Consider the following 23,670-nt stretch of genomic DNA (forward strand, 5'->3'; position numbering starts at 1 on the left):
TAATATATGAAATAATAAAAAGAAAAGATAAATAATAAAGAAATATGATGTATTTAATATATAATATAATTTATTATCAAATATAATAATATCAAATGATGATTTATTTTTATTTCAAAATATTTTGCATCATTAAATTTTGGGCTTTTTTTATTGCACTTTTTTATTTGTTTCAATAAAATTTGCATCCTTTATTTTTTTTCATTCTTTTCTTCTTTTATCATCTCTTTTGTTTTATTACACTTTATCTTCTTTATTTTTATATTCTCTCCTTTCTACTTTTATTCTTTCTTCATCATATCCAACTTTTTACTTTCTTTTTATTCTTTTATATCATTCATTCTCTTCTTTTTCCATTATTTGCTTTTTTCGTTGCCCAACATCAATGTCATTTTTCTTTGATAATATTCATATATTCAATTTGATCCATTCGTTATCAAATGTACTTACATTCTAATAAGTAAATAACACTGCTTTTTTATAAATACTCATTCTTCTATTATAATAAATGTTATTTCATAGTCGTCACAAATAATCATCATTTACATTCTTTGTAATATTGAGTATTATGTATTCTAACCAAATACAACACAATATTCAGAAGATAACTTGTGGTTCAATGTTTTGTTTCATTTTAGTGTTTGTGTGCTGTTTCTGAAATGCCTTCTTTGAGTTTTCAAGACGATTTATTCACAAAATAAGAATATTTAAAAACACAAAATTAGAACTTCAGAAATTGTTTTAGGCTATATGAATTAATTTATTTAGTTAAAAATACTGAGCAATTCAATCTTTTGATTTTTTTTCAAAAAAGAAAAATTCAAAGAATGAAAACAAGAAGATTATATACTTGATAAAAGATGGTTTACTTTGTTGCTTTCGATTTATTCTTTTATATGTTTTCTCTGTGCATTAATTGGAACGATATTGTTGATTGTAGTAATAGTCAAATATCCAGGAACATGGAAGAGTGTAAATCAATCTACAAGAATAGATTATGAAAAGAATGTTTGTAAATACTCTTTATTAATAAATAACATATTTTTATATCATAGGAAAGATGTTGCTTGTTCTATAAAAAATCAGAAAATTTAATATTCAAAGATTGTCCACTTGTTAATTTAGATGATTCTTATATAAGAAATGACACTTGTATCTCTGAATATAATTTTGTTGTGTTTAATAAAGATGATCTCCGTATTTCTGATTACAAGATTTGCTCTATTGTTCCTAAAGAAGATTTCCCATTTCAAATATGTTCCATTGTTATTGGGTTTATTCTGACTATTGTTTATTTGTCATTAACAATTGAATACTTGGTTGTTTCATTTGTTGGTATTCCAGAATTATCGATTAAGTATTTATATCTAAATCCAGACCAAATAACAGATTCACTCATTCAAAATGAGTCTAATCTCTAGAATAGAAAAATCTATTTTATCTTTTAATGACTTTCATTCTTTTTTTTCTTAAAAAAAACAATAAACAACATACTAAACATCTAAGTTAGATTATATTTAATACTCTTTCTTATATCCTAATAAAATATCTAACATAACAACTGTCGATAATTCAAATAAAATTCTGTGTTTATATAAACAAACTTATTTAATTCTATAATCATCAATTACAACAATATTTTATTTAAATATCAATAAAAATAAGTTTAATAATATGTGATTAAGTTTTTTATATTCTTTTGTGGCTATATTAATATCAAACAACCATTCACATATCTATGATACCTCAAAAATATTTAATGCATCAAATGTTCTATCCATTAAAATTTACTTACTGAAATACCTATAAAGATTAATTGTAACATTTATTATTCTTTTATGAGTCATAAAGGTATAATTAAAAATATATTGAAAAAAATTAATTAAAATGAAGATAAGAATTGTAGCCACTCATTAGGATCTTCAAAATACAAAGTAACACTTTATTTATCAACTATAATAATAATACACTCTCTCTTCATTTTTGTTTCAGTAACAACGATCATATTTTTAAATAGTAATACCATGAGAGTTTGACCTTCTCCCATATTCCTAAATATCATTAAACAATTCTTCTTCATTATAACCCACTTTTTCCACCATTTCTTTCATTCTAACATTTCAACATCTCCTTTTTGATGATATCTTTTAATGTTAATACGACTGTTTTATCATCTTGGTGTTCTTCTACTAACTTATTAAAATGAAAGATTCATCTTACATTTAATAGAATAATTTTTATCGATATGAGTCTATTAAGTTCATTAATTTTGTATATATTTAAATAATTGAGAAACAGCAGATATTCTTTTAACTTATTTTCAATTACCTATTCAAAATAACTTCATATCGAAGAACCTTATTATAATAATTTATCTAGTCTTTTTTAATTATAAAATAATGTCAAGAAACTAATAAAAACAAAAGTAAATCAAACACAAAATATTAATTCATTAATAATTCTGTAACATAAACTTTTATTTTCTTCTTTCTAAGTTTAACATTTCATCATAACTAATTAATGTTGATACATTTCTCTCTTTTGAAACAATAGTGACTATAAACATAACACAATTTATATTAGAATAAAGCTGATAATTGTTGAATGAATGATCTATCTATAAATAGAGGTATTGATATTATATAAGAGAATTATATGTAAAGTTTATTTTAATTAATATTACAAAATTTTTAGAGCTGAATTAAAAAAAGTAAAAATAATGAAAAGAATATGTGTCTAACACTTGTTAAAACACGTTACTACTTATGATAAATTTACAAACACACAAATATTTTATATTCATAGCATTAAATGAAGTATCATGTTTATTAAAAATAATAAAAATAAAACCAGATACAACTATAAATATAATACATCCCATTTCAATATCAATAAAAACACTAAAATATAACATCAATAAATAATAAAAAGCAGTTATGAAAAATAGAAATTCATAACAACAATATTTTATTAAATTAAATACATTTAGCTAATTAAACAAAGAAAAAGATTTATTAGACACAAAATATCTTTAAGAAAATGAATAAAAGAAAAATAAACAAAGATGTTTAAAAATGAAAAGCAAAAATATAATCACAACAAATATTTGAATGTTATTTTAAACATTATCTAAATGGTTAAAATGAATAAATTCTTTTAGCAAAAAATTATATGTGTAATATTTAATTTATAATTTAATTGTAAAAAAAAAATATTTTGTAAGAGCTGTCAACAAAAAACTCAAAAAATAACAACCGAATTAAAAGAAAAAAAAATTAGTCATATCACAATACTAACACACTTCCCAACAGCCATGTAGTTCTGACAATTTCTGGATCTTTAAAATTTATTGAAACACAAATAAACATATTGTAACAATTCCATAAAAAGAATTTTTCTTTACTCAAGTCTGTACTAAAAATAACATTGAATGATTAATAAGAACATCGCATTCTTATACAAGTAGTTATTTCTAACTATTTAACAAACTCTATTTAATAACCACATACCAATTTTTACAAGAGACAATGATAGAAGTAAAAAGTGTTGTAAAAATTTGAATGTATCTATTAATCCCTCAAATGTATAAAAATAAACAATACCTCTATTTAACTTAGAAATAATAAAAATGCTTATTTTAGGTTATTTTGATATAACACGTATAACCCACGAGATCAATACGTAGTTCATACATCATGTTATTGATAACACAAAATCTAAAAAAATGAAAAAATAAATTAATGTTGTGTGTACCTTATAAAAGAAGGTTTGAAGATGATGATGATGAAAATCAAATCCAACGCAATCAAATTCAATTTCATATGATTAAAATGTTTCCAATGTTAAGAAGAATGAAGTTTGATGAATCATTTTTACAAGGCAAACGATATGTTGAAGACTTACCAACAGATGGTGAATCCCAGAAACAAGAAAAACCACCTATTAAAGAACAAACAATTGTACCAATGGAAGTATGTCATCCAGTAGATTGGAAACCAAAAATGGTTAAAGAATTAGAACATGTTGGGTATCAACCTAACCCGTTATTAGACAGAATTTTTTGGAAGAAACCAACTAATGCAATGATTGTATATCAAGAACCAAATCATTGTGTAAAACAAATGATTAATTCCAAATTAAATACTACTCAAAATACTCCATCTAAAATGATGGATTTATGTTAATAATTGATTGATATTTATTTATAATTTTTTTTTATCTTTTAATTTACCATGTCTCATATTTTATTTATTAATACCACTAATTCACAACCAATTTATGCACAACCAATTGCGTCTACATTATTTTATACTAATAAAGGAAAAGATCTCTTTCTTATTGATTGTGGAGAAGTTTGTCAATAGAATAAGTTGTATATTTAATTATTTTAATGGATAAAGTTCATTAGTTTTTTAGGGAATTGCAAACCAATTAATTCAAATGAAAGTCCCAATTGAAAGAATTCGTGGAATTATCATAACCAGTTCACAAGCTAACCGTTCAAGTGGAATAGGTGGAATTGTTCATATTATTTCATTTTCAACAAAAGGAAAAGTTTGATTTAATTACTTTTTCATTGTGCATCTACTCTTCAGAAAGTTAAATCATTTAGATTACAATTGTTGGACCTAAAGGAATAAAAATGTTGGTTGATTCTTTATTTGAGTATTGTGGAGAAAAATCCCCTGAGCCAATCAATTATATAGAATTAAATGTAACAGAGATAACTCAACTTAATATATGTAATATTCAATTCACTGTTATTCCTTCAGTTCATAATAACTCAATACCAAACTATGGAATTATTTGTCAAATAAAAAACAGACAATTAAATCAAAAAACAGTTGTAATGTTTAATGGAGATATAAGAAACTTTTCTCCACTGATAAATCATATTCAAAATAATAAAATTCAAATAGACATGTTGGTATATGACTATATAATTAATCAAAACACAAAAATTCAAAGAAAATGTGAATGTCCAACTCCTGACATTATATCTAATATTGTTAATGGGTGTATTTGTCCGAGTAAATTTGTCATTCGTTGCTATTCATCAAAATGTGTAGAGAAAGAAATTAATGAAATCATAAACCACATCCAAAATGAAACTCAAATTCAAACTTTAGTTGCATACAATGGAACTAATGTAACATTATTTTAAAAAAATAACTGAAAGACTTTTTAATTGTTAGTAAATTAATAAACATTTGAAAATAATTCTTTCTATTATTAAAATCAACTGAAAATCGTATTTTAATAAACAATTATTCAAATAATAAAAACAATAATAATAATAAGCAATTAATTAAGTATTAATAGAATTATCTTCTATTATTCCTGAATCAGCGGAGACTAATCTCATCCCTTCGTCTTCATCTTCTTCTTGTAGCTCTACAGAGTATGTTTGATTGTGATCTCCGCAGTATTCCATGACATCCATCATGTTTTTTATGACAAGGTTTTTCATTTCTTTCTTGATGTCAATGTCATTTTTTAATTCTTTAATTAATTTAATACTTTCTTTATTCACTAATCCATTTATTGAAATTACTACTGGATTTATTTTGACATCTTTTAACTTTTCTATTTTCATTAACCTACTCTTTAATTCCTTATACATATTTCTTTTCTTCCAATATTCTCAATTAATATTGTGATCAGCCACAATAGTCATATCAAATAATAGACAAGTTTTGTTCTTTTTATCTACTACGTATATGTCTGGTATTTTGTGGTATTGTCATTCACTTTTATGCATTATTTGTTTGTTCATATCATTGTAATGTCTTTATATTGTAACACTGTTTCATATGGGGATTTTATATTGTTTATTTCATGTATATTTTCTTATTAACCCCTCCCATATTATTATGCCGATATGGTCATGTTTCTCCATTTAACAAAATAAATAATACAACAAAGAAAGTTTAATGAAGTATGTAAAAAGGATAAAAACCAAAAGTAAAATCTTAGAAATAAAAGAAGATAATCATATAAATAAAAGTATGATAATAAAAAACGTAGAATTAAATGACGTTTTCAGAGAAAGGAATTACGTCTGACCACGTTCGATAAACTAAAAAAGGAAGAAAAAGAACTTAAAAAAAACAAAATGACCAAAAGAATTACTGGAGAATTTGCCAAACTTCAAAAGAATAAAGAAGGTTGGTTTACTGTTGGAACATATTCAGATGATATTTATCAATGGAAAGTAATAATTAATGGACCAGAAAATAGTCCATATGAAGGTGGAAAGTTTGAAGTTAAAATCACCCTTCCTAAAGAATATCCACATAAACCACCAATGTTAGTTGTAATGACTAAAGTTTATTCACCAATTGTTAATCCTGAAGATCATACTATTTGCCATCCAATTCTCCAAACTGATAATAAACCAGGAAATTGGGCACCTACATCATCAGTTTATGAAGTTCTTGTTGCATTTAGAAGTATGCTTGGATCACTTTCTACTGATCATGTCTCAGATACTGAAGTTGCTCAAGTTCTTGCAGAAAGACCTGAGGAATTTAAAAAGACAGCCAGAGAATGGACAAAGTTATATGCTAAATGAAATAAACATATTTAATTTACAAGCATATTTATCATTTGTATTTATTATTCTTTTTTTTTATCAATCATATTTAAATAATTATTTATAATAACACTACAATTATTTGTATTATCATAATTTCTCTTCTTACAACTCCATATTTTTAGCTTGATACATCTCTTTAGTACTTCATTTAAAACAATGAGTAATGAAAAAGACGGTTCTAGACTATTTGATGATTTATATTTTACCTTATTTATTACAACAAATTATACAATAGCTCTTTGTTTTGTTTTTGTTTAATTATTAACATAGCTTTACAGGAGTGATATTACTATTTTTTATTAGATTATTTAGTGCTAAATTTTAGTGGTTCTATCAAGACACAAATTAAGTCATCCACAACTTTATTCTAATATTTGTTGAGGTAAAACAATCCTAGTCAATAAAAATCTCTTACTCATTGTAAGTATTGTTTGTGGATATTCATTAACACTTTTTATTTGTCGGTCCATCTATTCTGTTCTTGCTTTTCCATATTTGTTATACTCTTTATTTCATGGTTATGAAAGAGCCAATAGAATTTATTAAAATTCTTTTACTAAAAGGAATTTACTAAATACTACAAATAATTTTATTCGATTTTAAACCATGTTATTTTTAATGGTTTAGTGATTTTTCTATTCAATGAAAGCATAAGATGTTATTACATGAATAAGTGAGTTGAATTTTTAGTATAATGAACAAGTATTTTTAATATAATTTTTTTTAAAAAGAATAAAAATAATTAACATTGAGTCATTGTAAATTTTTATTAGAGTATTTTCTAACAACAACAGAAATATAATATGTTTAATTCTTGTAAAGAAAATGTACAATTGATATACATTTAAACAACTGAAATAAATTAATACATTCAATGAAATTATGAAAGTTTCTCAACATAAAAAACAAAAAGAAAGAAAAAAAAAAAACTAAAAAAAAGTGATTTATTGAGATGTTAACATATAATCGATTCTATGAAGTAACTAATCCAATCACATTTCCATTTGGAGTTTCATTTCGTCCATTTGAATGTGAACCTCCATTTCCATGTGGGGAAGTTATTGATAAAAAACCATTTCAATGTAAGAAATGTGGTGCTTATGATAATTGTTTTAATCTTCGGGTAAATGGAGAATTTCTTTGTTGTGTCTGTGGAGCTATGAATCCAACGTTTATTACATACAAAAATTTTACATCAAATTCATTAGTTGTTTGTCCTTCTATGTGTCAACCAACAAATTTCTTTTTCAATAACAATAAACCAAAATTACAAATCTCTATTGAAACTATTGTTGTAATATTCATGCAACCGAAAGAAGCTGATAATTGTGTAAAAGAATGTTTAAAAGAGTTATGGAAACGTGTACAAAAGAAACACATTAAAAGAAAATTATTAATAGTTGTTGAAAATGATGAAGGACTTCATTTAGGATCTTTTAAAGGAAATCAAATTCATTTGATAACTATTCCACAAGAAGAAATCACAGAAGATAATTTTTGTTTAAAAGAAATGATAAATGAAAATACTTTTAGATTTGAAGAAACAGTAGATGAATTATCGTTTGATAATATTATTGATACAATGCTGACTTTTAATAATAGAATTCATGGGGCAGAACAATGTTATGAATTACTTCGTCAAATTAATACGTTTGAGAGTGATATGAGAATATGTCTTTTTAGTGGTGAAATAGTAAGAGAAACTATACAAATAGATATAGAACAAGTCCGTTACAAATTTCCAATTCATTTCGTCTTATTTTCTTCTTATTGTAGTGAAATAATAAAAATAAATAAAATTATTGAACAAACTGGTGGGTCTTTACATATTTGGAACATCAACCAACAACATTTAGACATTTGTTATAGAGACTTATTTGATAGGTTATTATGTGTAAGAACGAGAGGAGGTAATAAACTTTTATTTTTTTCACATAACTCGATCAAAGCAAATTTTCATAATGAATTCTTTCAACCAAATGAACCAATGCCTTCACTGAATCCATTTACATACTTCCATTTTATATTATCATTTAATAAAGCAATATCACTAAATTACTTTCAAGTAGTATTTACTGATGTTTTCTTAAAAGATGGAAAAGCAACTCCTTTTACTAGAATTGAAACTATTAAAGTTGGACATACCAAAGACACTTTTAAATTTTTTGATAATTATCCACCAGCATTAGCATTATCCACTTGTATGCAATTTAATAAAGATGATATGTTAAAGATACTACCTAATATGATTAGATATTATCAACCAATACAAACACATCCTTTATTTAAACTCCTTGCTCAAATTCTTCATATTGTCAGTGTATCAGCTCTCTATTCCCCTGACCCATTAATGTCTTCTTTATCACATTATTTATTGATACAACATTCTCCTCAATATTCAATGGCAATCTTTAATCCACCAATTATCATTTATCCTACATTACAATCTCTTCAACAAAAACCAACAATAACACCTTCATTACAGGAGCTCATTAAAATGAGTCCTGATCTTGTATTATATCCATCTCAACGTCTTCTCTTGGTTTTATATAATCCAAGAATTATTAAAAATCAAAATATTCCACTTAGAGAAAATATTAAACATATCACTCATATTCTAGCTGCTATTGACTCATTTAAAAGACTTAGTTATGAACGTCCACAAAGATATATTATATATGACTTCTTATTAACTGACCCAATCTTGACAAAATATATTCATTAATCAAATCTTTTCATCTTTTTTACAAACTCAAAATATCTTAAAAAAGAATTAATTATGCTTCTGAACTTGAATGCAAATGTCTTTTAATACTGAATCAAATAATTCATGAGCTTGTTTAAGAATTGTTTGTTCATCTGCATCTTCATTTATAACAACTACAACTGACCCAACAAAGTTATTTGGTGATAATGTCCAGAAATGTTCATTTTTATATTCTAATACACCATCTAATTGTTGCAGTTGTTGTAATTTAGCATAAATTTGAGGATACACAGTTTGAGGAGAGGTTTGTAATAAAATCATTCCATTAGCAGTAAGAATAGGAATAGCAATATAAATCACAATAAAAGCCATTGCCATAGAAAATAGTCCATCGTAACTAATGATGCCACTACTAAATTAATAAAAAGATTAAAAATCAAAAACATAAAATGACAAACGGATACCAAAACGAAATAGAGTAAATGGTTATTACTGTAATATTTTGAATAAAATGAAACAGTACAAATCTTTTTTGTGATTGAGGGATAGAAGATGATGTTGATGATGCCTCACGAACAAAAATAATATCTGAAAAGAAGCACAACCCAATTCCATTAATCAATAATCCCCAACATACTGTACTAATAATTGAATGAATACTATCTGGCTCTGTTGCAATAACCACAGGTTCTATCATTCTTTCAACACATTGCATCAATGTAAATGCAGAAAAAAGAACTAAGAAAAATCCATTAATAAATCCTAACAAAGGTTCAACTCGTTGAAACCCATAAGTCATTGATTCAGTAGAACTTCTATGTGCATACATCTTTCCTGCGTAATAAATAATAATAGAAAATAAGCAAAATGCTGTATGTACTGTACTAACAAGTAACCCCAATGAATTTGTATCAACACTTACCATCAATTCTCGTAATGCAAAAACCATCAATACAACAAAATACACAATATTTATTTTATCTTTACGTGTTGCTAGAACAACATTTTTTAAGTTAGAAAAGAAAGAAGATTGTTCTTCAACTGCAAATGTTGGCATTGTTTATTCATTTTTGAGATGAAATTTAGTATTTTGTGATATAAAACAATAATAACCTAATTTAATGTAAAAGAATTTTAAATGAAAAAGATATTCATCAACACAATTATCGTTATCATTAATGGTGCAACATTACTTCTTAAATTCATATTTGGTTCTTCAACACACATCCCAGATTTAGTACAAACATAACCTGTGGAACAAGTACCACAAGAGGGTTGACAACCTTCTTTCCATGGAGATAGTGTATGGTCATCATATGATTCATTGGTGATTGTACATTGAGTATTGGCACAGTTCATTGAGTCCCAATCACAATTTTTATCAACAACATCATCATTCATAATTAAATGAGCATTTTCTAAAATAAATTGAGTTGATGAAGAAGTTTTAAATTTTAAAGAGAAGACATTAGAAAATGCTGTGCATGACTTATCTAAAATAACTTTAATATAAACTTTTTCAGAACCATTAATTGTTTCCGTCATTTGTTTCAATTGTAAATTATCACAGTCAACCAAAATATCACTCTCCTTAAATTCTTTTGTATTTGTATTTGTTCCTAATGAAGCATGAATTAAGTCTAGTGTTCCTGAAACTAAAGTTGCTTCAAATTGAAGTTCTTGATAAGATGCTGACATTTGATGAAGTGTTCCATAATAAAAGAACATACTTAATTCATCTTCTGTGGTTGAAAGAATAACATCTTTATTTGTAGGTTGTAACTTATTAATTAAACCATTTATTTTAGTATATAGTTTCCATCGGAAAAATCTCATGTCAGAAATACCCTCTTCTTTATCATAAATATTTAAAGTGGCACAATATTTGCATTCACTCTTTGTATTTGTTATAAACCTTGAAGTAAATACTAAATAACGTTCTTGAGTAAGATCTACATTTGTCATAGAAACGACATCATCCTCAACAGAAACTATTTGTATATGACTTGAACTAGTAATTTTGTTTTGTGGAATAACGTATCTACCATTTTCGTTTTGTTGATACTCAACTTTATTGATAACTAACTTTTCATCTTTAACATTTGAATTAAATAATGTAATTTCATATGAGTCAGTTTGTTTCTTTACATATATTTTTGGGAAGACTTTAAAAGGACAGGTTGTAGGTTGTAATACTACCTCAATCATTGAAATAGTAATGGCTGCATTAAAGGTAGACGCAATAGTATCATACCCTTTTTGTGTTACCCCAACGGTTTTATTTAACCAATCAGGATTAACTGTATGATTAGTATAAAAATATCCCGCTACAACACAATATAATGGATCTCCAACTGGACCTTTAATTTCTAAACACTGACCACACCTAGAAATATTTAACCCATCTTTCTGAAAATACATATAATCTTTATGAACATAACATGTCTGTTGTATAGTGTATGAGTATAATTCTTTTTCATAGTTTGGTATATCTTTATAACAAATTTCTTTAACATAATACTGTCCTCCTGAAGAACCTACATCTTTATCATTAATTACTCCAATCATTGCCTCTTGCAAACAAAAAGCATCACAAAATATAGTAAATAATAAAAAAAGTGGTGATCCTAATAAAAATTTCATAACTACATTTTTCGTTTTTGTTGTTTTGTACTAATTTTTATTCTAGAAATAACTAACTTCGTTTTCTATTTCATTCTTTTTTAGTTTTTAATAATTTCAATTTTTTTTTATTCTCAAATAAAAAACAAAAAATAATTATTATTTTGTTATTAATAATTATAAAAAAAAAATTGAAAAAAAGAAAAAAAAAATAAGAAAATTCTCAAAGGATCTTAAAAAGATGAAGAACTAAATAAAGAAGATTTCATATGGTTTGTTAGATGTATAATTGAGAAAGAAAGATGATACAAATATTTATTGTTGTTAGCTTGTACTTGTTATTGGAGATTTTCATGTTCCACATAGGAGTGCTGCTATTCCACAAGTATTTCTTGATCGATTAAATACTGGAAGAATTCAAACAGTTCTTTGTACAGGGAATCTTTGTGGAAAAGAAACATATGATATTTTGAGAACTCTTGCACGTGAAGTTCATGTTGTTAAAGGAGATTTTGATGAGATGCAAGGACTTAATGAAACTGAAGTAATTAAAATAGGAAATTTCAAAATTGGATTAATGCATGGTCATCAAGTTATCCCTTGGGGAGATCGTGAAGCACTTGCTATTTATCAAAGACAACTTGATGTTGATATTTTAATTACTGGTCATACCCATAAATTAGAAACAAAAGAAGTTGGTGGGAAATATTTCCTTAATCCAGGTAGTGCTACTGGTGCTTATTCTCCTTTAGTAGACAATCCAGTCCCTTCTTTTATGTTACTTGAAATTAATGATTCAGAATTAACCATTTATGAATATACCTTAGTTGATGGTTCTGTTAAATGTGAAAGAGTTGATTTCAATAAGAAACAACAACAATAAGTTCACTTCCTTTTTATCTTTTTATTTTTGTTATATAAAACGATATTTATTTATATTCTTTTTAAATCAACGTTATTTAAAGTTATGATGAATAATAGGAAAAGTCCTGATAAATTAAAGAGAAGATTTAAATTAAAAAGAATAAGGTGAAGTGGAATTGTAAGTTGGTTTTTAAGTTTGTTTGGAAATTACGAAACTACAAAAACTACTCAATTAAGAAATGATTCAAACAATTATTATTTTTTGTTTTATCATGTTTTATTCACTTACAAATGCTACTGAATGTAGTTGTGAATCTTCACTTGACTCTAACCATTGTACTGAATGTAGTGAAGGGTGTCATCTCTACTTAGACTTCCCAGAAGGAGCAGTTGTTCCTAGTTTAATATGTAAACCAGACGATGTTCCTAATTGTGACTTTCAAGACGAAAACATATGTGTTCAATGTAAAGATGGATATTATTTAGAGAATAATGAATGTAAAGAGTGCAACAATCTTATTAATGGATGTAAATATTGTAATAGTACTAAATGTTTTGTTTGTGATAAAGATGCTGAAGGAAAACAATTATATCTCTCTAATACTCAAGACAAATGTATTGATTGCAGTGATTCTAATAATGCAGAGTTATGTGGAAGATGTAATGATGGAAGTTATTTTGATTCAACAACAAGAACTTGTCAAAAATGTTTTAATAATTGTGAGTTATGTACATCGAGTACAAATTGTTTTAAGTGCAGTAACAAAACTATTTTAACAGAATCAAATGGTTTATATGAATGTACTCCAATTGATAATTGTGATCCAGAATATTCTAAAGATGATCATTGTGAAAAATGTATTAATGGTTATTATCTTAAGAATGGTAAATGTTTTAAATGTCAAGATGGATGTAATGTATGTTATGAAGACACTCAAAGTAATTCTTTAAAATGTTCTGAATGTGAACATGATAAAATTATGAATAATGGAAGTTGTTCTGATGCTTCAAGTTTACATTGTTTACAAGGCAGTCCAATTTTTGGATGTACAGAATGTGAAAAAGGATATTATTTTGGTTTAGATTATACATGTCAAAAATGTAGTTCTAGTTGTAGTACTTGCGTTGGAACATCTGATCATTGTTTAAGTTGTTCAACAAATTATTACTTTGTTAAAGGGAAAACAACATGTGTACATATGGATTCTCATTGTAGATTAGCTGATGAGTCTGGATGTAAAGAATGTAATAATGAACTTGTTATAGAACATCAAAATGATACAGGATATTATATTCCTGAAGGTTCACAAACTTGTCAACCATGTGAAGAACATTGTAAATTATGTGAAAAAGAATCAAATCATTGTACTTCTTGTATAGATAATTATCTTCTTAAAAAAGTTGATGATACAAATGGAAATTATCATTATGAATGTATTGAAAATGATAAAAAAACTTGCATTTCTACAGAAATGGGGTATTGTACCGAATGTATAGCAAAACACTTTATTGCCACTTCTGCAGATGGATTAGAACAAGAATGTACTTCATGTGATATATCATGTGATACTTGTGAAAAGAATAATTCGTGTTTAACTTGTGCAAAAGATTATTATTTACCAAGAAATTATACAGGAAATAAAGTAAATTCATTATGTAAACAACAAAGTGAAATTAATATGACATGTCAAGCTGGAACATCTGGATGTGAAGTTTGTAATGATGGATATTGGATTAATTTAGATGACAACACTCAAGCAAATTGTACTGTATGCCCTAGTGGATGTTCTAAATGTCAGTGGTCAACAAATGAACAAAGAGTAATTTGTTTACTTTGTGATACAGAGGGTCAATACGTTAAAAATGGAGAATGTGCTCCATGTAATGAATTAAAACATTGTGTTGCTTGTTCAGGAGATAAATGTGCTACATGTGAAGATGGATATAGTTTAGATGCAGGATCAATGTCATGTTCAAAAACAAATTTGGGATTAATTATTCCATTAATAGTAATAGCTGTCATTATCATTATTATCATTATCATGGTAATTATTGGGATTATTTGGTTGAGAAGAAGAAAAAGTGTTAAAGCAGAATCTACTGCTATTAAACCATTCCACGTATCATCAGATCTTGAGTTAATGCTTCTTGGAGCAGATAATGAAAAATTCCCATTAAAAACAGATAAATGGGAATTAACATTTAATTTGGCTAAATCTAAAGCAATTGTTGATCAAGAGTATGAAGAAACAGTTAATTTAGCTAATATGTCAAAGAAAGAATATTATTTTGAATTCTGTTACACTCCATCTCATAGATATGATTTAGAAATTAATCCAAAAAGTGCAACATTAAAACCAGGAACTGCTATTCAAGTTACATTTAAGATTAAAATATTATGTACTTGCTCATTATCTGATCAACTGGGTATTTCTGCTATGGATGTTGATGATCAAACTAAAGAAACTGCAGCATTTAATATTATTATTGAATCTGATTTATCATTGAAATTAGACCATACTGAACTTAAACCAATTATGCCACCAATTGGAGAAGGTGCTTTTGGTATGGTATTTAGAGGAACTTATAGAGGAAGAGAAGTTGCTATTAAAAAGATGAAAGCAAGAAATTTAACACAAGAACAAGAAAAAGAATTTAATCATGAAGTATCTATGATGACTCAATTAAGACAAAATTGTGTTGTAGAATTGATTGGAGCAGTATATACCGAAGGAGAAATTGCTATTGTTACAGAATTTGCAGAATATGGGTCAATGAGTAAAGTTTGGGATAAACAAAAAATTAGTTACCAATTAAAAATAAAGTTCTTAGATGATATGGCTGTTGCATTATCTTATCTTCATCAAAACCAAATTCTTCATAGAGATGTTAAAGGTGAAAATTTATTAGTTTTCTCATTAAATCCTCATTCACCAGTTTGTGCTAAATTAACTGATTTTGGTACTTGTAGAAATATTTCTGAAAGAAGTTTGAGTGCTAAAGAATTGTCTCAAGGTATTGGAACACCTACTTATATGGCACCAGAATGTCTTCAAAATTCTACTGATTATTCATATCCAGTTGATGTATATGCTTATGGTATTGTATTATATGAAACATATGTAGAACATAATGCATATGATGGAGATGAAAGATTTAATCAACCATGGATGATTCCACAATTTGTTATTGAAGGTAATAGATTAGAAAAACCTGATGGTATTCCAGAAAATTATTGGGAATTAACAACTAAATGTTGGTCTCAAAATGCAGTTGATAGACCTTCATTTGTTGATATCTTAAAAACTATTGAATCTTGGGGTGAAGACATTAGGTATGCTTTCAATGTTGAAGTAGATAAAAAAATACAAGGCAGTGATGCATCTAGTTCTACTTCTGTACCATCCAGTGCTCAAGAACCATCAACTAATTCTACTTCAACACCAACAGATGATAAACCAAGTTCATCTTCTGAACAAAAAACTTCAAATGAAAGTAAAAAGAAATCAGAAAGTACTAATCAAGAAGAATTAAAAGAAATCATATTAAATGAACAATTACAACAATCATCAAGCTCATCTTCAAGTTCTGACTCAACTAGTTCATCCAATTGACTTATTTCTAAATGATTGGTTTAGTTATAATAAAAGATGAACGAAACACAAAGAAATGTAAATTAATTCATTAAAGAAGTGTTGAAATATTTCTCAAAGGATTTAATTGTATCATTTAAATCACCTAAACGTTGCCAAAAATCAGATGGAATACATTCAATACAATAAGCTTCATCTAAAACACTTCCATTTGCATCTTTGGGTTCCCAATATAAGAGTTGTTTATACAAAGTTTGTGCATTTTGTTGTGGATGACTTGGATTAGTTGAGGTAGAAGATGAACGTTGTGATGCCCCTGTTGAACTTTGTTGACTTAAATTAGTTGATACATTTGTTCGAGCACGAGTTTCACCAATACTCTTATTTGTACTACCATTTGTCCCACCACTTGTTTTCGGTTGTCTTTTCTTTGGAATATAAGGAGGTGCTACAAGATTTAATGTTGACATCCAACAACACGTATATTTATACTCTTTTTAATAGTTCTTTATTATTCATTTTTATTATTTCTATTTTTTTTGATTTAATCTTTTTTAGTTTTTGTGTTTTTAGTATTTTAAAGGGTGTTGTTTTAACCAAAAATCACAAAAATCTGTTTTTTCTTTTTTATCTTCGACGTGAAGAACTTTGAATGAGAAGAACTTTTCAGTTTGAAAAAATTTTATTATCAAAGAAGATTAAAACAATGACACAAATACACAAAGTAGGACCATTTTTAATTGGGAATAAGTTGTTAGGAGAAGGTGCAACAGGAAAAGTCTTTTTGTCATTTCATGAAGAGTCTAATGTTAAAGTTGCAATTAAAATTATTGATAAAGCAAGTATTTGCAGTCGTCCTGAAAAGAAAAGAAAGGTTGAGAGAGAGTTAGCAATTCTCCGAATTATTCATCACCCAAATATTATTGATTATTATGCATCTTATGAAACAACGAAATTACTTTTTGTTGTTCAAGAATTATTAAGTGGAGGAGAATTGTATACATACGTTGAGAAAAAGAAGAAGTTATCATTAGAAGAATCAGTTAAGTTTCTTTTACAAATATTGTCTGCTTTAAAATATATTCATAAATGGCAAATATGTCATAGAGACGTTAAGCTGGAAAATATTTTATTAAGTCATGATTGTTCAACAGCTAAATTATGTGATTTTGGAATGGCAACATATACTGGGGGAATGCCTTTAAGAGATTCTTGTGGTAGTCCTTTTTATGCTGCACCAGAACTTTTTACTCAACCAACATATGATGGATGTATTGCAGATATTTGGTCATTGGGAGTTGTTTTTTATGTTATGATTTTTGGACTTATGCCATTTCCAGGAGAAACTGATGAAGAATTTGTTGAAAATGTAACAAAGTTAACATATCAAATTCCTTTTGAACTTCCACCTCCAATTCACGAAGCTTTAACTGGAATGTTATGTGGTGATGTTAAACAACGTTTGACTTTGGATAGAGTTAAATCACTCATTGAACCTTTTTCTCAAATAACAACACCAGCTCGTCCAATACCATCGAAGAAAATAAAGTATTCTATATTCGATAGTTTACAAGATTTAAGTATATCAATTAATGATACTGTTGTAAGAAATATCCCAAACTCATTGGAAAATGATGGAATTATTGGAAATGAACCAAATAAAATTGAAGATGTTGAAACAATTGCTGGTGGTCCAATAACTATTGTTGATACTAAAGTTATGCAAATGTTATCTTCGTTGTTAACGCCATTACATATTTCGAAAATAAGAGAAGCATTATTTGCTCCTAATCCAAATACTGTACGTGCATTTTATCGTTCTATTACTGAACATACACAAAATTCATTAAAAACATTAACTTCTTCAAATTTAAAAATAAAAACCATTAATACAAATACTACTTTATTCGCGGTTTCTCCATTACTTTCAGACCCTTCTTCTTATAAAAAAAGTGTTTCTCCTGCATTTTGTGAATTACTTAAGAAGAAAAGAAGTTGTTCTCCTGTTAATATTAAATATAAAGAAACAGTTTCTCCTCCTTCTTCTGTTAATATCCCTCATGAAATTAATGTTTTCTTTTCTCCAACAGAAGGTCCTTTTATTCACCAAGCAACTATTGATATGACACCTTCAAAAACAATAACCAAAATTAATGAAATATTAAAAGAGCTTGGTATTGTATTCGAACATCAAATTACTGTTGATAACATTGAAAAATGTTTATATCACTATGACATTGATGACTCTTTGAATAAAAATAAAGCTACTTTCAGTCAAATTATATTTACTATTCTTATCAGCGTTGGAGACACTTCTGACATTGACGTTAGCTTCGAAGACAAAACTATTATTAAATTTGAACTATCCGAAGGAAGTGTTTTAGTATTTGGAGATTTATGGAATGTGATTAAAAGACAATTATTAGAATATGATAGCTTTCCTATTGAATAAATCATTTGTTTGTAACATCATCAAAACTTTGTTAAAATGACTTTTGTTTTTTTACGCTTTTAAACTTTAAAAATCTTGGGAAATTAAAGCAATTAAAAAATAAACATCATTTAAGTAATTCTTGAAACTCAAAAAAATTGAACTTGAAAATTTATTTCGACAATGTCAAACAATACTATCAATCAAGTTAATTATGCTTACAGCAATGAACAACAAAATATTTATCCAAATGGATATTCTATTTTAAGTACATATAAAAAGACAGTAAACGCCTTGTTAGAGAATTTAAAACATTTTACACCACATGTTGAATCTTCTAAAGAAGTTTACTGTACTGATGGTTATAAAGGAGGTTGGTGTACTGGTACTTATCAAACTAATACCATTAATAGTCAAATCAATGACATTAATAGTCAAATCGATTATATTAATAATGTTATTAATTATTTCTTTCAGTGTGGTAATTCTATTCCAAATTTAGATAGAAATAATTATTATGAAGTGTATATATTCATTAGTAATATCTTCAAACCATTGGTAATTTCAGAATTTTTGAACTTATATAATGAATTTCTGTTCAAACTAAATTATAGTGATAAATTCAAACAAGAAATTGATGAGTTAAGAAAAAAACTTTTGTATCTTTTCTATAAAATTATAAAACCCACTGCAACTGAAAATTATGTCACTGTGAGTCAATACGTTGAAAGTCTAATTAAAGGTAGAGGATATTCTACTTCAACATGGGATCAATGTTTCTATGCTTTGTATTTGACGGTTAAAGACATTAATTGTTATACACAACCGAGTAAAGACTCTCTTAGTAGTTACGATACAGTTTATAACCCTTCAAGTATTACAGTTTGTCTTACCAAGATTCAACCCTTTTATGAAAAATATAAAATATTAGAATCTGAAAAAGAGAGTCTTTCAGATGACTTGAAATTACAAAAACAAGAAAATGGCATACTGTCAAAGAAAAATATTAAATTACATGATAAAGTAAACAATTTAAATGAACAATTAGGTGAAAGAGATCATACAATAAGTAAATTACATGATGATGTAGAAAAATTACAAAAACAATTAGGTGAAAGAGATAATACAATAAGTGAATTACAAATACAGATAAACGACTTAACAAGCAAAGTTCAAAAAACTGAGAGGCGTGTAGAAGTTTTAAATAACAATAATGAGAAGGTATGCAAACAACTAAAACAGCAAGTTGAAGAACAACTTAACCAAATACGTGCTAATATGAATGAGGAAAAAATGAGACAAGAATCAACATACCAACAGAAGTTGAGTCTTCAAACAGAAAACTTCAACCAAGAAATAAAAAAATTAACTGAAGAAGAGATAGATTTAAAAAATAAAAATTTGTCTCTTAAAAATGAGGTAGATGATCTAAAAACTTTACTTTTTGTTAAGTTATGTGGTAAAGCAGAAAAGGTTATTCAGCCAGAAGTTAAAGGACGAGGAATTGAATATAGGATTGAATTAAAGCCAAAGAAAGAAATATTTACAGTTCCAGTTTCTCAATCAGAGAAAAGAAATGGTGCATTTAAAATTAAATTACCACGACTCATAATTAATACAAATGATGAGAATTTAAAATATGAAGATTTCCAAATTAATTTGAACGATGAAAAAAAATTCCTTTTTCAAGAAAAAGGTTCATTTATTCTTGATCAATCACTGAACCTACAAATAGATATTGTAAATGCTAAGGAGAAAGAAGAACCAACCTCCAAACAAAAAAGACAAGAAAGAGACATTAAAAATAATGTTGCTGGTGAAGAACAACAACAAAAAATAAATAAAGAAGTAGCTAAAGTCTTTGTCCCTATTGAAAATTATCTTTCAGAGGGTTTATATCTATTTAATTATAATGGCAGAGAAATTCCATTACGTGTAAGTCTTAATACTCAAGAAGGTGAAATTTTTCAATTAAACACTCAAAATGGACCAATAAAGGTTCAAGTGCATTCTGATCCTAACGCAACCTATTGCAGGGATGGTTTTGATTTAATTCAAACGCTCTATTTCTCAAAAGAGTATGAAGGTCATTCAACTTACATTCCAATAGACATTTATGATGGTACTACTGTTGGACCATATAATTTTAAAATTGAAGATGGGTATTATGTGGTTTGTGAACAAAAAGGATTCTATAATCCTCATGGAATTAGGGGGTCATTAAAGCTTGTTGTAAGGATTTATGACCAACACTAATCATTTAATTGAATGATTTTACTTTATTTAAAATTAAATAATAAATAGAAATGAATTAAGCATCAATTTCAATAGAATCAAGATCATCAATAGTCATGTTATATTTAATAGAAGGAGTGTATGGAAGAAAATACCATAAAAGAGAAAGATCTTTTCTAACAAGAAAAGCATCTCTCCAATTTTGAATTAAAGAAATATAATAAGGTAAAACTAAAGTTTTATTTTTAATTAATGAATTAATAGTAGAAATCATATCAACCATTGTTTCATTAACTGAAATCATAACAGTTTGTACAATAAATTGTAATAAACAAGTAATAAATAAATTTGCTAAAACAAGTGTTATTAATAAAACACATTTAAAATAAAATTCTTGATTTCCTTTTTTATTATAAAGAATAATAACTAACATAAATAATCCTAATAATGTTGTTGTAGTTCCATGATAAAGAAATAAATAAAAATGTCTAATGTTATGTAATCCAATACAACTTAACCAAGCACAATGATGATCATATCTTACCACACATTGATTACAAACTGAACAATGATGAGTCCTTGGATATTTTTGTTGTTTACAAATATCACAAAATTCAATTTCATTTGAATTATTTACTAAAGAATGATAATAATTCATTGGAATGATAAATGGTTTTGTTGTATATGATTTATACCAATGATATAATAAACAATATAATTTATAATGTGACCATATAAATATAAAAATAACAAATGACATTGAAAATAATTCTTTTACATATCTAAAGATAAAGTTATAAAAAAGTAAATACATTCCAATTAATAATATTGGAATAAATAATGGAATAAGTCTAACAAAAAATCTAAGTTTTTGAATCATTTTATTTTTTGATTGAAGAATATTAGGTGTTTGTAATGGGTCATTTACTGGTTGTTGTTTTTGTAAGAATTTATCCATTTAATTAAATTCTAAGTTCTCAATAACTTATTTAACTAATTTCTTTTATAATTTTTTGAAAAATATTTTTGTTTTTAATAAAAAAAATTGAATTAATTTGAAAATGAAAAAGATTTCTTTATTGGAACTCCATCTGATGGTGTTGTAACGCTTTTCTTTCTAAGATGACTTTGGTCAATATCAATTTTACCTGATTTAGAATGAGATCTCTTTTTATAAAGCTCATCTAATGTTCCACTCTTTGGTGTTGATGTTTTGATAAGATATCCTTCTTTTTTCTTTGGTGACATTTCTGATAATCTTAATGATACTCCTATTGCTCCATAACCATCATTAACTTGTTTTTGAAAACTTAATGAATTCTTTCTTGAATTAGAAGTTGATGATGGTTTAGAATGACTTCTTGATCTTTGACATGAACTAGCTGCTGAATGAGAACTTGAATGAGACAATGAGTGAGAACTTGAATGAGAATAAGTATCATGTTCATGAATAAATTCCCTTAAAGGAGTTTCATTTAAAGAACATTGTAAACTAAATTCATTAAGAACATCTAATAACAATTTTGATTGTATTTGTTGGTCATATTTCTTTGTTAATTCTAATGAATTAATTAAAGAAGAAAAAATTTCAGAATGATAAGAAAGAATAGGAAATGTTGGTATTTGAGATGAAGGAATTAATTTAGGTAATTTTTGGAAATAAAAATGTTGAATTGAATCAAAGTCATTTAATTTTGAAATAAGTTTCATAATATCATCATTTTTTATTGATTTACAATCGATTAAAAATGTTTTCTATAACATAATTAATATTGAAGAAATAATAAAAACAAAAAAAAAAACAAACTATATAATAACTCAGTTTGATAAGTATTATAGCCATTTCTTTTATTAATAATTCAATAACATAAATTGTTAATTTAGAAAGATACAAATCAACGTTTTTCCAATGAATTTGTTTTAAATCATTAAATAATCCAATAATAATATCTAAAATAATTAAAATTAATTAATTATTAATTATTTCTTTATTAATTAAAAAAAAAACAAACCAAATGCATTAAATGCATTTCTCCAATCTATTTCATTACAAAGAGGTGTTAGTGGAGTATTTTCTTCCATTATAATATCAAATCTTTCATATAATTTTATAATAGAATCAATATATTTACAAAATATTCTAGTTAAATCATCTTTTTCAGTTAAACCTAATTGGAAAATACCAAATTGTAAATGTTCTTTTTTTATTTTTTTTAGTAATTCTTTTTTATAATCAACTTTTATTATATTTAAAATTATAATTAATAAATGTTGAACTTCTATCCATCCTTTGTTGTTATTTTTCTTTATTAATTCACAAATTAATTCTGTCATTCTTGTTGAATCTACATCTTCTATATAATAATATATTATCTCTTCTATGTGTTTCTCTTTTGGTGGATTTTCTTCATTTCTTGTTGCTTTTATTAAAATTGTTTCTTCATCACTTTTATTTATACATTTAATCATTTCAATCACTGACATCTGTTATTGATTAGTTAGTTTTATTCTACTAAAAAATATAATGAAAGAATTTGTTAAAAAAAGTTATTGACAAACTTCTAAAAATATATTCCTTTAATTTCTATTTTTTTGTATTTTTTTTTTAACAAATTTTTTT

At 26.0% G+C, this 23,670-nt stretch overlaps 13 protein-coding genes across 13 annotated transcripts, besides 1 other annotated feature; 8 read left to right on the plus strand and 5 right to left on the minus strand.

Moving 5' to 3' along the window:
- Positions 1 to 3,740: 3,740 nt before the first annotated feature.
- Positions 3,741 to 4,184, plus strand: EHI_025210 (uncharacterized protein; the record flags this gene model as incomplete). Its single annotated transcript, XM_647838.1, has 1 exon — positions 3,741 to 4,184. One exon carries the CDS (start codon positions 3,741 to 3,743, stop codon positions 4,182 to 4,184), a length of 444 nt encoding a protein of 147 aa, XP_652930.1.
- A 48-nt stretch (positions 4,185 to 4,232) lies between these two features.
- On the plus strand, positions 4,233 to 5,164 carry EHI_025220 (uncharacterized protein; the record flags this gene model as incomplete). Its single annotated transcript, XM_647839.1, has 3 exons — positions 4,233 to 4,352; positions 4,417 to 4,554; positions 4,613 to 5,164. 3 exons carry the CDS (start codon positions 4,233 to 4,235, stop codon positions 5,162 to 5,164), a joined length of 810 nt encoding a protein of 269 aa, XP_652931.1.
- Positions 5,165 to 5,300: 136 nt separating this feature from the next.
- Positions 5,301 to 5,901: a repeat region.
- Positions 5,902 to 6,115: 214 nt separating this feature from the next.
- Positions 6,116 to 6,574, plus strand: EHI_025230 (ubiquitin-conjugating enzyme family protein; the record flags this gene model as incomplete). The annotated part of the gene is made up of 1 exon (XM_643985.1): positions 6,116 to 6,574. One exon carries the CDS (start codon positions 6,116 to 6,118, stop codon positions 6,572 to 6,574), a length of 459 nt encoding a protein of 152 aa, XP_649077.1.
- Positions 6,575 to 7,550: 976 nt separating this feature from the next.
- EHI_025240 (uncharacterized protein) lies at positions 7,551 to 9,323 on the plus strand (the record flags this gene model as incomplete). Its single annotated transcript, XM_647842.1, has 1 exon — positions 7,551 to 9,323. One exon carries the CDS (start codon positions 7,551 to 7,553, stop codon positions 9,321 to 9,323), a length of 1,773 nt encoding a protein of 590 aa, XP_652934.1.
- Positions 9,324 to 9,371: 48 nt separating this feature from the next.
- Positions 9,372 to 10,362, minus strand: EHI_025250 (cation transporter, putative; the record flags this gene model as incomplete). Its single annotated transcript, XM_647843.2, has 2 exons — positions 9,372 to 9,717; positions 9,764 to 10,362. The coding sequence occupies 2 exons, from the start codon at positions 10,360 to 10,362 to the stop codon at positions 9,372 to 9,374; spliced, it is 945 nt and encodes a 314-aa protein (XP_652935.2).
- Positions 10,363 to 10,439: 77 nt separating this feature from the next.
- EHI_025260 (uncharacterized protein) lies at positions 10,440 to 11,948 on the minus strand (the record flags this gene model as incomplete). The annotated part of the gene is made up of 1 exon (XM_647844.1): positions 10,440 to 11,948. One exon carries the CDS (start codon positions 11,946 to 11,948, stop codon positions 10,440 to 10,442), a length of 1,509 nt encoding a protein of 502 aa, XP_652936.1.
- A 248-nt stretch (positions 11,949 to 12,196) lies between these two features.
- EHI_025270 (vacuolar sorting protein 29) lies at positions 12,197 to 12,810 on the plus strand (the record flags this gene model as incomplete). Its single annotated transcript, XM_647845.2, has 2 exons — positions 12,197 to 12,199; positions 12,256 to 12,810. 2 exons carry the CDS (start codon positions 12,197 to 12,199, stop codon positions 12,808 to 12,810), a joined length of 558 nt encoding a protein of 185 aa, XP_652937.2.
- A 220-nt stretch (positions 12,811 to 13,030) lies between these two features.
- Positions 13,031 to 16,405, plus strand: EHI_025280 (tyrosine kinase, putative; the record flags this gene model as incomplete). The annotated part of the gene is made up of 1 exon (XM_647846.2): positions 13,031 to 16,405. The coding sequence occupies one exon, from the start codon at positions 13,031 to 13,033 to the stop codon at positions 16,403 to 16,405; it is 3,375 nt and encodes a 1,124-aa protein (XP_652938.2).
- A 62-nt stretch (positions 16,406 to 16,467) lies between these two features.
- On the minus strand, positions 16,468 to 16,854 carry EHI_025290 (uncharacterized protein; the record flags this gene model as incomplete). The annotated part of the gene is made up of 1 exon (XM_647847.1): positions 16,468 to 16,854. The coding sequence occupies one exon, from the start codon at positions 16,852 to 16,854 to the stop codon at positions 16,468 to 16,470; it is 387 nt and encodes a 128-aa protein (XP_652939.1).
- Positions 16,855 to 17,036: 182 nt separating this feature from the next.
- Positions 17,037 to 18,836, plus strand: EHI_025300 (serine/threonine-protein kinase, putative; the record flags this gene model as incomplete). The annotated part of the gene is made up of 1 exon (XM_647848.2): positions 17,037 to 18,836. One exon carries the CDS (start codon positions 17,037 to 17,039, stop codon positions 18,834 to 18,836), a length of 1,800 nt encoding a protein of 599 aa, XP_652940.2.
- A 162-nt stretch (positions 18,837 to 18,998) lies between these two features.
- EHI_025310 (uncharacterized protein) lies at positions 18,999 to 21,071 on the plus strand (the record flags this gene model as incomplete). Its single annotated transcript, XM_647849.1, has 1 exon — positions 18,999 to 21,071. One exon carries the CDS (start codon positions 18,999 to 19,001, stop codon positions 21,069 to 21,071), a length of 2,073 nt encoding a protein of 690 aa, XP_652941.1.
- A 55-nt stretch (positions 21,072 to 21,126) lies between these two features.
- Positions 21,127 to 22,008, minus strand: EHI_025320 (zinc finger protein, putative; the record flags this gene model as incomplete). The annotated part of the gene is made up of 1 exon (XM_647850.1): positions 21,127 to 22,008. The coding sequence occupies one exon, from the start codon at positions 22,006 to 22,008 to the stop codon at positions 21,127 to 21,129; it is 882 nt and encodes a 293-aa protein (XP_652942.1).
- A 92-nt stretch (positions 22,009 to 22,100) lies between these two features.
- EHI_025330 (uncharacterized protein) lies at positions 22,101 to 23,534 on the minus strand (the record flags this gene model as incomplete). Its single annotated transcript, XM_647851.1, has 3 exons — positions 22,101 to 22,805; positions 22,858 to 23,000; positions 23,063 to 23,534. 3 exons carry the CDS (start codon positions 23,532 to 23,534, stop codon positions 22,101 to 22,103), a joined length of 1,320 nt encoding a protein of 439 aa, XP_652943.1.
- Positions 23,535 to 23,670: the final 136 nt, after the last annotated feature.

This window comes from Entamoeba histolytica, genomic scaffold, assembly GCF_000208925.1.
Source record: "Entamoeba histolytica HM-1:IMSS scf_1104750516657 genomic scaffold, whole genome shotgun sequence".
Lineage (NCBI taxonomy): Eukaryota > Evosea > Mastigamoebida > Endamoebidae > Entamoeba > Entamoeba histolytica.